This window comes from Chrysochloris asiatica, unplaced genomic scaffold (genome assembly GCF_000296735.1).
Source record: "Chrysochloris asiatica unplaced genomic scaffold, ChrAsi1.0 scaffold00074, whole genome shotgun sequence".
Classification (NCBI taxonomy): Eukaryota; Metazoa; Chordata; class Mammalia; order Afrosoricida; family Chrysochloridae; genus Chrysochloris; species Chrysochloris asiatica.
In genome coordinates, this window is record NW_006408592.1 from 5,847,195 (window position 1) to 5,863,979 (window position 16,785).

General features: G+C 39.5%; 1 protein-coding gene across 1 annotated transcript in view; it reads right to left on the reverse strand.

Annotated features, from left to right (window-relative positions):
- Positions 1 to 8,138, reverse strand: part of ANKRD42 (ankyrin repeat domain 42) — a 66,791-nt gene extending 58,653 nt beyond the window's left edge. Inside the window, exon 1 of the mRNA XM_006864975.1 lies at positions 8,081 to 8,138. Within this exon, the coding sequence (XP_006865037.1) occupies positions 8,081 to 8,138 (58 nt within the window). The remainder of the gene's footprint in view (positions 1 to 8,080) is intronic.
- Positions 8,139 to 16,785: the final 8,647 nt, after the last annotated feature.

Below are 16,785 nucleotides of genomic sequence, written 5' to 3' on the forward strand. Positions count from 1 at the left end.
TAAGTATGGTGAAAGAATACAACCTTGTCGCACACCTTTCTTAACTTTAAAACATTCAGTGTTCCCATGTTCTTTTCGAACAACTGCCTCTTGGTCCAGATACAGATTCCTCATGAGTACAATTAAGTGTTTCAGAACACTCATACTTCACAGTGTTGTCCACAGCTTGTCATGATCCACACAATCGAAAGCCTTTGCATAGTCAATAAAGCACAGGTAAACATCTTTCTAATATTCTCTGCTTTCAGCCAAGATTCATCGACCATCAGCAATGACATCCCTCATTCCACGGCCTCTTATGAATCTGGCTTGAACCTCTGGAAGTTCTCTGTTAATGTGGTTTCAACAAATGATCTGTGGTTAGAAGCCTATTGTTCAATAATTTTTTTCAATGATGCTGAACCCACAGTACCACCAGAGTGCCTTATGAAGTTGTATTGTTAATACTTAAAAGTACCTTTAAATTACTGGTACCACTTCAAACTATAGAGCAACCATTTCAAAAACAATTTTCAAGAAGCATTATTGATATACTGAGAAGAGAGGAAATGGAATCATAAAGTACTAAAAGAAAAAAAGGGAAAAAATAGACAGTTATCACTGAATTGTACACATGAAAATGTTGAACTGGCAAATGTGATGTATTTTCACAACAACAAAAACAATGTTTTTAAAAAAGAAAAGAAACAAAGAACAAGTAAAACAAATAGCATTTACAAACATTGCAAATATTAATCCAACTATATCAATTATATTAATCGAAATATATTTCAATTATGGAGTCAATTATGGAGTCCTGGTGTGGCGCCGCAGGTTAATGTGCTGGACTGCAAGGTCGGTTTGAATTGTGAGACTGCAGTTCAAGCTCACCAGCTGCTCCTAGAAAACCCTAGACATGGTGGCTACGGCGCTTAACAACAACAACATCAATTATGGTGTGGCACCATAGGATAAGCACTCAACCTCAATGTCAGTTTGAACAGCTAGGATGGCGGTTCAACCACACCAGCCATTCCTTGGAAACCCTACACAGGGTCACCTATGAGTAGAAAAATCGTATTTTAAATGTGAATTGTCTAAGTACACCAATTAAAAGACAGAGATTGCAATAGCAGTTTAAAAAAAAACACCACATGCAATCTACAAGAAACCAATTTTAAATATAAAAACACAGGTTAAAATATAAGGGTGGAGAAAGAAATACTATGCTAACACTAATAAAAAAGAAAGCTGGAGTACCTATACTAATTCAGACATAGCAGACCTCATAGTTTTCTTTATAGACTGGCATAGCATAACAAAAAGGGGTCAATTTTTCAAGAAGACATGCATCTAACAATTGTTGTTGTTGTTGTTAAGTGCCATTGAGTCGGTTCCGACACATAGCGACCCTGTACAGGGTTTCCGAGGGTGTAAATCCTTACGGGAGTAGAAAGCCTCATCTTTCTCCCGCAAAGCGGCTGGTAGTTTCGAACCGCTAGCCTTAAGGTTCACAGCCCGATTCGTAACCACTACGCTACCAGAGCTCAAATAGGTGAGGCAAAGGCTGATGAAACTACAAGAAAAATTAGGACTATCCACTATTAGAGCTGGAAACTTAAAACGGTTCTCTATCAACAAATGATAGGCCAAGCAGGTACAGCATCTATAACTGAGTAACACTATCAGTCAACTTGATCTAATTGACATTTACAGAATTCCTCTCACTCAATAAAAGCAGACTACACATTCTTCTCAAACTTACAAATAAAATTCTCAGCCATAAAACACAACTTTACAACATAAAAAAGAAAGAAATCATGCAAAGTGTGTTCTGAGACTACAATGGAATTAAGAGAGAAATCAGTAACAGAAAGATAACTGGCAAAATTCCAAAATATTTGGAGACTAAACAACACGTTTTTTAAAAACACTACATGAGATAAAAAAAGAAGTCTGAAGAGGAATTTAAATTAAAATATTTCAGACTAACTGAAAATAAAAACAAAATTTATCAAGATTTGTGGGGTACATTATTTTAATCAGAGCATGCAGTACATTTGCTCATAACAAAAGTCTCATTCACAGTCAAAGTTGAGCTCTTTACAAAGACTTAACAGGATCTGATCACCTTCCTCAAACCTCTCTCAATTCATCTCATGCTACACCCCCTCAGTGACTCTGCTCCATCCACACTGGCCTTCTTGAGATTACTTACATTGAAGACGTATATTCCTAACTTGTTATGGAGTCCTGGTGTGGCACTGTAGGATAAGCACTGGACCACAAGGTCAGTTTGAATTGCTAGGTCAGTGGTTCAAATCCACCAGTTGCTCCTCAGAAACCCTATACACGGTCGCTATGGGTCAGTACCGACTCGACGGGCCCTAACAACAATACTTATTATGCCTCCTATTTAGAATGCTCTTTCCACAGACATCTAGAGGGTTGACTTCCTTCCTCCTTTAGATATTTACTCACAAAGCAACTTTTAGTAAGAAATTCCCTGACTGCTTCATTTCAAATTAGAATCCTTTCTGGCTCCAAGATTTCCTTATCGCATTTATTTTCTTCCATAGAATTTATATGACCTTTGACCACAGGCTATATTTGACTTACTTATTTTTATTATCTGTATCACTACACTATAACTAAACCTCTATGATAGAAGGTGGGGCTTTTGTTTGTTTAGATTAAGTTTTTGGCTCTTTTGTGCACTGCTGAAACGACTCCACTGTCTAAAATAATGTTTAATGCACAGTTTGTGTTATAAGAGGAATTACGTCCCCCAAAAATGTATGTTCAAATCCTAGTCCCCAATACCTGTAAATGTGATCTTGTTTGGAAAGATCTTTGCAGATATAATTAGTTAACTTAAATCATCCTTAAGTAACAAAACCCATTGCTTGAGAATCAATTCCTACTCACAATAATCCTATAGGACAAAATAATACTGCCCCATAGGCTGTGATCTTGTAGATTACCAACAAAGGAGAGATTGTGAAGATGGCACAGGACCAGGCAGTGTTTTATTCTGTTGTATGTACATGAGTTGAACTATGAATTGGAAGTTAACTACAGTCCTGGTGTGGCGCCATAGGATAAACACTCAACCATGAGATCACTTTGAACTACAAAGTCCATGGTTCAAACTCACCAGCCACTTCTTGGAAATCCTATATAGGGTTGCTATGAGTCAGAACCAACTCAACAGTACTTAACAACAATAAGTCATCTAAGAACAACAATCAATCTTTATAGTCACGGATTGCCACATCGTGCTCCCAGGGTTCCTACTGACCAGCACTCTATTAGAGAAGAGCTACAAAGGAAAGATGGCCATGTGAAAACGGACACAGATATTAGAATTATGTGGCTGCAAACAAGGAATATCTCAAACTACCAGAAGCTGGAAGAGGCAAAGAATCTTCCTCTAGAGCTTTCAGAAAGCATGGCTCTACCGATACTCTGAATTTCAACTTTCACCTTCCAGAACTGTGAAAGAATCCATTTCTGTTGCTATAAGTCATCAGCTTTGTGGCAATTTGTTATGACAGCCCTAGGAAGTTAGTATATAGGTGATCAATAAATATTGGCTGAACGAATAAAAAAATCTATCATAAAGCCAAAGTTAGTAAAAACCTATTCGTAATTTATTCAACTAGTATTTACAAAGCAAATATTATGAGGTGAGTAAAAAATTATCCACACTTTGGCTATAGAATTTATTTTCATCAACTTTTAGAAAAGACAAATGCATTCTTTTCCTACACAATCTACTTGCTTTTCAATATGCTTTGTCCATCTATCAACAAGCTTTCATATTCCCTTATTAAAAATTGTTTTAGGCTGAGCTGCAAGCCATGAATGCACTGCTGTCTTCACTTCTTCATCAGAGATAAATCTTTGTCCTCAAAGGGGTGCTTTCAGGGGACCAAACAGGTGAAAGTCTGATGGAGCAAAATCAGGACTACAGGAAGGATGCTTTAACACCTCAAAATGAAGTTTTTGCAGAGTGTCAACAGTGTGGGCAGAGGTGTGCAAAAAAGCATTATCATGTACGATCACAATGCCCTTGGATAGTAGCCCTCTGCATTTAACCTGAAGTTTTGGCTTCAGCTGTCCAGTGAACATATCACTTTAAGGAGCGGTGTTGACTGTTGAACCTTTTCCCTGACAGTGTTTCAATACTGGCCCTTGAGAATGCCAGAAACTGTAAGCATCAATTTTCCACCTGAGGGATGATTTTGAACATTTTCTTTGTTATCAATTGAGGATGTTTCCATTCCATACTCTCCTGTTTATTTTCAGGCTCATAGTAAAGGAACTCTGGTAGCAAGCGTAACGGTTATGAATCGGGCTATGAACCACAAGGTCAGCAGTTCGAAACTACCAGCAGTTCCACAGGAGAAAGATGAGGCTTTCTGCTCCTGTAAAGATTTACAGCCTTGGAAACCCTGTACAGGGTCACTATGAGTCAGAACCGACTCCACAGCACACAGACAGCCAGCCAGTGATGAATCCATGTCTTGTCACCATTAATGAGTTTCTTAAGGAAACTTTTACCTTCCTTAAAGTATCGATCCAAATGTTGTTTATAGATGTTCAAACACTTCTGTTCATGTCTTCCATGAGCTAATTCAATACCCATCTTGCATAAACTCTTTGAAACCCAAGTCTGTAGTGGATTATTTCGTAGGTAAAACCATGGCTGATTTGCAAATGATTTGCCACATAATTCACTGTCACTCATCTATTTGACAGAATCATTTCATACACATGCTCAGTGTTGTCATCAGCTGTGGACGTGGACAGGCATTTTAATATAACCAGAGCGTGGATACTTTCTCACTCACCCTCATACATGCTAAGTATTTTGTATCAAGTCCTCATACTCGGCAAACATACAATTCTAGTGGCATCAAATTATCTTGTAGTTATTGTTGTTGTTGCTAGGTGCCATATACTTGTGACCCATAGCAACCCTACATACAACAGGACACATTGCTCAATCCTCACCATCATTGCTGTGTCTGAGCCCACAACCATGATGTCCTTCTCCTAGGAGTGATCCCTTCTGATAATATATCCAGAGTACATGAGACAAAGTCTACCCATCCTCACTATTAACTGATGTGTATAATGCATGAATAGTATTCTTACCTTTCCAACTCTCATGCCCTATACTACAAAAGGGTTCACAGGTCACAATTTTTAGTTCATACACTCTATTATTCTATATTCTATATGTTCTAAAATTCAAGAGTACATTATCTGGCATATTTTACTGTGAAACATTTTAATGTGCTTTGTGAACTAAAAGGCAATAAGGGGTTACATGAGCAGACAGATATTAGAGGTATATACTTTATAATTTAAATATAATTAAATATATATATATTATAAAATAAATGAGATAGGAGAAATGACAGCAATATTCATAAGAATTTATGGAAGCACAGAGGAGACACAACTCAGCTATGGTAGAAGGGAAGGGGTACAGAAAAGAATTCTTGAAGGTAACATCTAAATTGGGTATTCATGGATTAGCAGTTTATCAGCAAGTAGCAGGAAACGGCATTAAGAAATCACATACACACACATGTACGCACGCACACACATCACTGATGAGGTACAAAGTGGAAGGAGAAAACAAGATGCTGCAAGAACTAGACAAGAGACAGGAGTTGCAAAACACTTGGATTTAAGCAAAGGATGAAGAGCCGCTGATAAGTTTTAAACAGAATAATAATAAAAATTAGATTTGAGATACTGAGTTCATGTGGCTGGTTCCAGTGAAGGGAATTCATTGCCTAGGGAGGAAAAAGGCAAGCCTAAGAGTCCTGGTGTGGCACTGCAGGATAAAGCAATGGACCACAAGGTCAGTTTGAACCACAATGTCAGTGGTTCAAACTCACCAGTCACTCCTTGGAGACCCTATATATTAAGGTTGCTATGAGTTGGAACCAACTAGACGGCACTTAACAACAGAGAGTCAGGGCTATCAGGTAACGAGACAGTTGCAGTAGTTCTGATTAGAAAGGTCCAAACTCTCAAGTAAGATAGTAAGCATGGGATTAGAAGAAACAGATTCAACAATTATAGAAATAAGATGGACTGAACTTGGATGGTTATACAAGGGGGCTTTAAAAAGTTCGTGAAAAAACTGTATTATCTTTCAGTTCCATTTTCCTTGAACATTTTGAGTCAAACAAGGGAACAGTAATGCGATAATGCCAAGGTTTTTGGCTTAGTCATCTGCATGGACTTCAGTGATATTGAGATAGAGGACACTGTTTGTATACAAAATTATATTTTGCACATATTGGATCTGAAGTGCCCAAGATTTCTCTAGGAGGGAGGTGTAGATATGAGTTTGAAGCTCAAAGGAGACATCCAGAATTCAGGTCTCAGGGTTAGGAAGTTTTGTTTTTTGTTTTTTTTTCTGAGCCCTATACTCACTGTGCATTGGAAACAATGGCACTATTGTTGTTGTTGTTAAGTTAATGGCACTATAATCTTCTCTAAAATCCTCATTATGACATTTGCAAAGGAGCTCTGGTAGTGTAGTGGTTAAGAGTCAGGCTGCTAACCTCAAGGTCAGCTGTTTCACGAGAGAAAGATGAGGATTTACAACCTCGGAAACCCTATGCAGCAGGATCACTATGAATCAGAGTCGACTCCACGGGCACCACCATCATCACCACTAGAAGATAAGGAATGTGTCTTTCTTCTTTAATGATACATTCTTAAAGCATAGCACATAATATTGTTCTGTTGTTAAGTGTCACTGAGTCAGTTCCAACTAACAGCAACTCTGTATAGGGTTTCTGAGGAGTGGCTGGTGGGTTTGAAACACTGGCCTTGTGGTTAGCAGCCCAGTGCTTATCCTACACCACACCATTAAACATACACACAGAAATCCCAAACCCACAGCCATCACATCTATTACAACTCATGACCCTATGTAAGGCTTTGGAGCCTCTGTCTCCCACAGAGCAACTGGTGGGTTACAAATACTAACCTTGTGGGTAGCAGTCCAACCACATAATTCACTACACCTCAAGGGGACTTTAAACAGTTCATGGCAAAAATGGAATTAAAACATAAAGGAATTTTCCCAGGAACTTTCTGAAGCCTCCCTAGTACACTGGATGTTTAAATGAGTAACATAGTTTTAGGGGTTATCAGTAAGGTTGAAGCCAAAGCACATGACAAGAAAATGAGTGTTAGTTAAGTTGACAGCACTGTCTAGGGAAGCAAAAAAAAAAAAAACCCACACAATTTAAGGAGAGAAGAAAAGAAGTCAAGCAAAGGAAATAGAAGTCCAATAGAGCAGAAAGAACACTGTTGTTGTTAAATACTGTCTAGGATTTCCAAGGAATAGAAGGTGAGTTTGAACGACCGACCTTATGGTTAGCAGTTCAGTACTTATCCTACACCACACTAGAAGCCCAGAAAAAACATTGTTGTTGTCAGGTGTCATTGAGTCGGAACCGACTCATTGCGACCCCATTCACAGCAGAACGAAACAATGTCCGATCCTGGGCCAACCTCACTACCGCTGCCACACTTGATGCCATCAATGATGCTACCTGGCCGATTAGTCAAGTCTAATGTTATGATCTCCATATGATCAAATGCTGCAGAGAAGCCAAGAAAACTTTAAAAGGTTCATAAGATTGAACAAGAGTTGGTGTAAACCTGGGCAAGAGACTGAAAACAAGAGAGAAAAGCTGAAATGAGGGCGAACAGAGGGATAGCTGAAGAGCTGTGGGGGCCCACAGAGAATAGGACATGGAGGGGAAATGAGGAAGGCCAACAGAGACAGAAGGAGCTCTGGAAGTGTAGTGGTTATGAGTTGGCCTGCAAACCTCAAGATCAGCAGTTCGAAACTACAAGCAGTTTCACGAACGAAGATGAGGCTTCCTGCTCCCGTAAAGATTTACAGCCTCGGAAACCCTACTATGCAGGATCGCAGAGTCGGAACCGACTCCATGGCACCACCACCAACAGCAGCAGTTGAGAAAGAGCTGAAGCAGGCTCATGTGGGCTGAAAGGAGTGTGAGCAAGGGTCCACGAGTAGGCTTCCCATACTTACTTGCCTTTGCAGTCATCCGGGAGGAGGTGGAGGGGCCTGAGTCGGGCACACCAGGCATGGTGCAACCCCCAGAACTTCTGGCAGGAATTGGGTCTAGGCCCCTGCTGCGGCAGCGGTCACCTCTGTGGTCACCGTCGCTTGGAACGAGACCGCGGTCCTCTCTTCTGTCCACGGAGCCCCTGAGATGGGAACTTTCGTCTTCACTTTCACTCAGAAACTAGTGAGGCTGTTGATGGTCTTCAAGTACTCCCTCCCAAGAGCTACAGATGCTGCAGGCGTTAGCGCCTCTGGGGCACCGCTGGTTCGGTGGCCTCGGTCCTCTCAGACTCTTACCACGGAGTCGCTAGTTTGATGGCCGCGGATTTCACTTACTCTTACATTCCTGTCGCTGCTGCGGATGCCCAGATACTTTCTCCCAAGAGCTGCTTGGGTGGTGGACACTATCTCTAATCCTCGCTGGCGACACTGTGACTGCTTACCAGGCCTTTACTAACTCTTACTGTGCAGGCCCGGCAGCAGTGGTCGCCATCATCTTAGCTCTTCCTCCACTCGCCACCGCGGTGGCTGTTAATATTGTCAGCACGTGTTGGCTATGCTGGGGCTGCCGGGCTTGGAACCTTCTCCACCAAGTTGCTTTCTAGCTTCCCGACTCCAACTAAGGAGGAACCGTCGCCTTGGAAACAAGTAAACTACCGGCGTGCTGCGGTCATTTCCAGTTCCTTGCGGCTTGCGTCACTTCCGATTTCCCCGCCCGAGCCTTTTTTAAGCCTTCACCTCTGGAGAAATCGGGTGGTGATATCGACCGGTTTAGGGTGAAATTCCGGTCGGTCTCACCCCCGCTATGTAGGCCCAGTGTCTGTAGCCGCCTGGCATTGATCGCTTCCTCCATCGCTCAGCGAGCAGGTGAAGGCCCCAGGATTGCACTCTGCGTAGGTGACCTGTGGCGCGGGCCGGGCGGGGCCTTTCCCCTTTTCGTCCTTGGCCGATCGAGTATAATTTTTCAGTGCTGGATGGAACACTGGAGAATATCTATTCTTACCCAGTCATTTCACAAGTATGGAAACAGACCGAAAGAAGAATTTAGCAGCTGCAGAGGGCTTACTAGTGCCAGGCTCTTTGATAATCGTTTGTTATTTAATTCTCAAAATAATTTTGCAAGGTAGGTGATACCCTCATTTTACAGGTAAGGACACTCAAGGAATCAGTAATTTGCCCAAGGCCAAACAGCAGGTAAGTGGTAGAGCCAGTATAAAAACACAGGTCGTTAGTCCAAAGACTGCCTGCATCTTGACTCCAGATCCAAAGTTCTTTACTGTAGCATGTTTGTTTCCTTTCTTCAGTTTAGCTCGGATCTTTTTCTGTACCCTCTTGCTTAACATGCATTCCTACGTTCACTATTTATTGTAAACATATAGTTCCGTTTTCCTGTCAGCTGCTGGAAATACAGCAATTAATCAGCACCCTCTCTAGGGGATTCAGCCCTCTTGATTCCCCTTCTCAGCCTGTTTTTTCCATCCGTATTGCCTTGCCACAAATACCTTGTTCCTCTGAAATTATACAGTACTTATTCATATCTCTGTACTTTTGTAAATGCTGTTCCTCCTACTCGAAAGCTACTCCAGTGCCCTTGAATCAGTTCTGACTCAGAGACCCTTTATAGGATTTCCCAGGGGAAGCTGGTGAGTTTTGTAAATTCCTCTAACCCCACCTTTCCTCCCTGAGGTACAATAAATGGCTCTTTAAGGTGCTTTTTGTTACGTGCCCTCTAGTTGGTTCTGACTCAGTGACCCTGTATAGAGTTTCTGAGAGGCTAGTGGGTTTGAACTGCTGTGGTTTGCAGTCTAGTGCTTATCCTACAGTGCCATTCCAGGGCTCTGTGTTATTGCATAGCCTTTTGTTTTATTAATTGGCACTTGTTGAGGTCATATGATCAGTTTGGCATAAAACTAAGTGCTTTATATTAATTTTTAATCCTTATTATAACTTTGGACTCCAGGTGTGGCACTGTAGGTTAATGTACTGGACTGCAAAGTCGGTTTGAACTGCAAGATCAACAGTTCAGGCTCACCAGCTGCTCCTCAGAAACCCTATACAGGGTCACTATGGGTTGGAACCAACTTGACAGCATTTAACAACATTAAAACTTTCTAGGATAGTTATTACTGGTATTTGTTTGTACTTTTTACAGATAAATAAGGCACAAAAATTAATTGCCTGATGATACACAAGTAATTTAAGACTAATTCAAGGATCCCACCCCAGGCTTTTATTTTGGTTATATGTTCTTCAAAGTCTCTGAAATCACACAGCATTTATTAAACCTCTTAAAACACTGTGTTGTATTTACGTGTTTACCAGTTGATCCTCTGTTGTTAAGTGCCATCCTGTTGGTTCTGGCTCCAACTCATAGTAATCTTTATAGAGTTTCATAGGAGCAGCTGATGGGCTTGAACTGCAGACCATGTCATTCTCAGTCCAGTGCTGATCCACAGCACCATACCAGAAGTCCTTGTGAAAGCCTCACCAGATCACTAAGATTTTCAAAGCCCTTAACAACAACAACAACCTCTAGTCCACCACCCCACAGGTTTTTCAGCTTCTAGATGGTAGCTTGCATTCTGAGCATTCCTAACATTAAGGGAGTGGGACATTGATTGTTTAGTGGTCAGGTAGATGAACTAAGTAAACGAAAAGTAAAATTTTTTTCAGACTTGAAAAGGAATTTGAAATTAGTCATCCAGTCTCATTTGGGGGGAGGGGGCTGGTATGGCGACATAGGATAAGTACTAGAATGCTAACTGCATGGTCAGCGATTCAGATCCACCAGCTCCTCAGAAATGCTATACTGGTACCTTATAGCATTTAACAATAGCAAGTCTTATTTTAGAGATGGGCAGTTGACACCTTTTGTCTTAACTGAACTTCTATTGAGTGATTGCTGTGTCAATATCTATGCTAAGTGATTTGCAAATTGTATCAAACTTAATACATACTGTTTCTATTTTTACAGATGAAGAAAGAGCTCAGATTTGGTCAAGATCTCAAAGTGGGACATTGGAACCCACTTATTAAATTAATACGGTTTTTATAGCCATTTATATAATAATGATAAAAGCTTTATTGCTTATTTGCCCTATGGAACGTATAAATTCACCCAAAGGATAATGCAACATATGACAGATCCTAAATGAGAATATATATGATAGGAAGGACCAGAAAAGGAAACATAAATAGGTAACAGAGAATCAGAAGAACTAAAATATCATTGAACAAAATAATAGCTGGTGTTTGAAAATACAGTAGAAAATCTGAGAAAGATTTGGAAGAAAATACTGGAAACAAAAGGAATTTATTATAGATATGATGGCGACTTTGAAAATCAGAAATGAACTATATATATAGCCTTATGCATATAATTTTGAAAATCTACTTCAATAATTTTGTAGGACAATACAAATTTCAAAAAAATAGCATCAGACTTAGAAAACCTTAACAAGCTAATAATCATAAAAGAATCTGTTCCCCACAGAAGTCACCAGGAACAAAGCATAGGAAAGAGTGAATGCTTCCCAACTATGAAGTATAACCCTAACAGAATCTAAACAAAAATTGGGGGCATGGGTAAGGGGCAATAGCTTTTCACTCATGAATATTCATGTAAAAGTCCTAAGTAAAAATGTGAAGGATGCTAGCAGTGCATTAAGATAGTATGCTATATTAACTTGGGTTTAGGCTACAAAACAGGATAGTTCAACATTGTTATTAAATGCCATCAAGTCAATTTTGACCCATAGCCACCCTGTGTAGGGTTTTCCAGGGAACGGCTGATGAGTTTCAACTGCCCACCTTGCAGTTCAAATCGACCTTGTGGTCGAGTGCTTATCGAATAGCACCCCACCAGGACTCCAGGTCAACATTGGACAATGTATACAATAATGAAAATTTGGTACATTAGCAGATAAAGGAGAAAAACTGTATTTTAGCAGATGCTGAAAAAGTAATGGAAAAATTAACATCTATTATTGACTCAAAAAGAAGGGAAAAGTACTCATATAAGGAAACTTTATTAACTGGATGAAGGATATCAACCAGAAATGAACAGTGTGTTTAATGTCATGGCCCAAGGTATGTTTTTATTCCTATAATTCAGAATCATGGACCCAGTGTAATAAGGTATGAAATGGGAAAGGGTGAAAGCAAATATTGTTTTCCTGGAAAGTCTGACAACTATAAAACATTAAAATTACAAGTAATAGTTTAGTAAAATGGTAAGCTTGCAGAACAATATCCAGAATTAAGATTTCTTTAAGCTAGAAGTAATCATTAAATGTAAAGGAAGAAAGATCTTATGAAAAATCCTATTCACATTAGCAGCAAATAGTATGATACTCTAGGAGTAAACCTATCAAGAAACAACATGTACGTGCAAAATTATTGATGGGTGTTACAGAAAAGCACAGTAAGCACACATTATGTTCCTACATGAGTGTGCTCAGTATTTTAAAGATAAAGATTCACTAAGTATAAATCTGCTGCATTTCTAATCAGAATTTAAATGGAGTTCTTGGTGGAAGCTGGCAAGAGGATTTTAAATTTCTAAATTGTAAATGTAAAAATGAGCCAGAACATTTTTGAAAAAGTAATGAGGGCAACTTTACCCAAATATATACCAGAACAATAAAGTTAGAGTATTTAAAACAGGGTTGCATAGGAACAGGATTAAACAAATAGATTAGGGGAACAGACCAGAATCAAAGATTACAGGGAACAAATATATATACAATGTATATGATATAAGAGACTAATATGTATTATGTAAAAAATAAAAAAAAAATTATAGTAACTGAAACAGGATAACTCAATAGGAAAAAAATAGGCAAGGAATATGGTAAATACATTAAAAACAAACTAACAGTAAGGATGGTTAATCTCATAAGTATTTGGAGAAATGTAAAACACTGAAAAACTGCTATTTATCCATCACAGTGGTAAAAACAATATACATGGCCAATGGCTATCAGAAAGGAATAGGTAGTCACTTAAATGACCCTACTGGTTAAAGACTAACATCTTCCAAATGTCTATACTAAGATAGTCATTATACCATTTGGGGAGGAAAAAACTTGAAAATCCATCATGAAAGATGGCAAAATTATGCTGCATTTATAAAATGAAGTGTTACACAGCTATTGAAAAAAATGCCCTAATTAGCATAGAAGTTGTTTTGTTGTTGAGTACCCTTGACCAAATTATTAGCTCAGAGACAAGAGAAAGGAGACTATTGTAATTTTAATTGATCTTTAAAATTTTTAAATTTTGGATAAGCAGAAAATAAAAAGGGAGGAAAATACACAGTCACATAAAAAAGATCATTTTAAGGAGGAGTATTGGAGTCCTAGGAGCTCTGGTAGCGTAGTGGTTACGAATCGGGCAGCTAACCTCAAGGTCGGCAGTTCGAAACTACCAGCGGTTCCGCAAGAGAAAGATGAGGTGTTCTGCTCCCATAAAGATTTATAGCCTCGGAAACCTGTGCAAGGTCACTATGAGTCAGAACTGATTCCATGGTACTTAACAACAACATTGGAGTCCTAGTGTGGCATTGTGGGTTAGAGCAGTGGCCACAGGTCAGTTTGAACCACAGAGTTGGTGGTTCAGACTCACCAGCCACTCCTTGGGAACCCTGCAGAGGGTTGCTATGAGTCAAAACCAACCTGATGATACTTAACAATTTGAGACAGATTAAGGGGCTAAGAAAAGAAGCACATGAGTTTTAGATAGGAGAGCAATGAGAATGAAGTAATCAGGAGGCAAAACCAAATTGCGCAGGATTTTAAGGTAAGTGAGGAACTGTGAGGATGAAGGCAGTCTCCCATGTGAAACAAGGTTTTGAATACACTGGTGGCATTCTTTATGCTGAAGGGGACATCTCAGCTTTTGAGAATCAGAAACCTTAGTAAATAGAAATCTTATGTAAAGTCAGTTAGTAAAAGTGGCTGAAGTTGTCAGCCTTTACCTGAGTTTTTCCAAGGTATGTTAATAAAGCAGGCTGTCCCTGTAGTCCTGTCGGGATGTAGTTCCAGAGGGAGGAAGGGAGCAGTCCTAACTTGGCCAAAAACTGAACTGAGTTTTGGTAGCCATCTGTATATACTCTGCCCATGTATTCTCTTCTTTTGCTTTATAGACATTCTTATTCTCCCTTTGGATGCCCACCCCAGACCCTCACTGCTTGTTGGCTCTTACATAGTTTCACTTCCCTACCTGCCCAACAAAGTGCCCATTAGCTCAGGTTGCTGATCCCATAAACAATTAGGAGAAAACTTGCCACTCTTGTGGTTGAATTTCAGGCCTTGCAAGATTATAGTTTTATTTTCCATCTCCAGTTTAACTCCACTTTTTCTGTTGCTGTAGAGTGAATTCCGACTCAGGAATCTACAAGGCACTGTGGCCCAAAGACCTGTCAATCTGATTGTGGAGAATCAGCCATTGAAAAGTCCAGAGCACAGTTCTACTCATGTATATAGGGTCTCCACCTCCCCTTTAACCTCAACTACATCTTAATTCTATAAACCATACTTTTGCAGGCATGGTTAGGTAGATATCTCTTTAAATACGCATGAATATTTTCTATAAATATCGACAGCTCATATCAGGTGCTAAATAGAGAACCAGCCAAGAAAACATTAACTATTGTTAGTTGCTGTTGAGAATCCATCTTCCCTCATGGAGCACCCATGTGTTAGAGTACAACTACCTGCTCCATAGGATTTTCTTGGTTGTACTCTACTAAGGATCGTGAAAGTACTGCTGCGGATGGAAGCACCAGTCTAGAGGTTAGCAGGCCATTTGCATCACCCAAGGACCTGTGTAGAATGTAGAATTTTCTATTTTAGATTAAGCTGTTTAAGTATATGTTCTTGTCTCCCTTTTTTAAATTTTTAGCTGAATTAGTGTAATTGCTTAGGAGTAATTTCTAAAGCATCAATTTGAAGTTTTAAGTAGGAAAGTTATGTTAAAATCAAAACATTGTAAAGAAACTAAGACAATTAAATCTCTAGGTTTCAGGAACTGCACCACACAATGAGTTTAGTCTCAATAACTAGGTCTTGAATCAGAAGGCCGTGCTCATCTTCCCTGAGACTCCAGCTTTTCTTGCTGCACTTTCCAGCATAGATTACTAATTCTAGCTTCCTGGTGCTATGTTGATCTTTTTTCATCCATCTGTAAGGCAAAAATCCAATGTTCCTGATTTCTGTATCTTATCAATACTTGGTATTTAGAATCACCTGTGGAGCTTCTTAAATGAAATGTTAGAGGTGCAGCACCTTAGATCTGGAAACACCTGAATAAAAAGACACTAGTTTGAGGGACCTGTTTTCTTAATATTCAGTATAAAATGATTCTAATACATAGCCAAATTTGGAAACCACAAATCTAGATCACTACTACCTACTTAAGAGAAAATAAAAATTAAACTTTCAAGCCTTCCCTGCCAGTTCCAACTATAAATGCCTATGGCTACCTCAAAAAGACTTTCAACCATTCCAAGGTTAATTCCTCCTGTGTTTTTGATAACCATCTTTTTCCAGCTCTAAGATACTTTCTAGGAGCTCTGGTAACGCAGTGGTTACGAATCGGGCTGCGAACCACAAGGTCAGCAGTTTGAAACTACCAGCTGTTTCGTGGGAGAAAGATGAGATCTTCTGCTCCCATAAAGATTTACAGCCTCGGACACCCTGTACAGGGTCGCTATGAGTCAGAACCGACTCCACGGCACATAACAAGATACTTTCTACACTGAACTTTTGACACACATGCTAGTGCCTCTTCTATTTCTCATTCTGACTGCAATTCAATTTCTACAGTTGTTTCCTAAGAGCAGCTTTTGTTATATTTCATCACTTAACCCACACAAGCCATTGCAACTGGTATTGGCACCCATTCAACATGAACATTTCAGGCCAACAGTGATATTTCTCAATCCATTTTTTTTCTTCAGTTAATTTTTATTATGTTTAAGGCGCCTATCCCTTGAATGTTTTTTCCCCCTTTACTGGCTTTCGTGCTTCACGAATGCGTCTTTCTCATCTTCCCCCGCACCAGTCTTTGTTCCCTAAGGACTTGTGTTTAGCTCTTGTTATAGTCAGATACCCACGGGAGAAAGATGAGGCTTTCTACTCCCGTAAAGATTTACACCCTCGGAAACCCTGTTCAGGGTCGCTATGGGTCGGAACCGACTCGACAGCACTTAACAACAATAGATACATGGGCACACTTGTCAGATTGAATGTCACTTTTTTTTTAATGTCACATCTTTTAACCATTTGAGAAGAGCTTATGAGAATTGTCTTAGAAAAATGTGTGACAGGAAAGTTTGGTTACATTTTCCATGCAGCATTCATCTATATCCACAAGCTCAGCTGTTACATGTTTCTTATTCCCAAATCCAGTATATATTCACTGGTTTTCCTACTGGGTCTTGATGTAGCATTTCAATCTGCTTGATCCTTACAAAAAATCTCTTTAGATGCAGATATCACTTCGGTTCAAAATTTCTAGGGGTTCCCATGATCATCAGGGTAATGCACTTCTTTGCATGATCGACAAGGTTCTTCATATTACCTTATTCACTGTTACTGTTTTAAAAGACCCTGTTTGCTGTTCATTCTCCCTAGATTGCCTTTTCACTAATGTGGACTTTTTTGCTC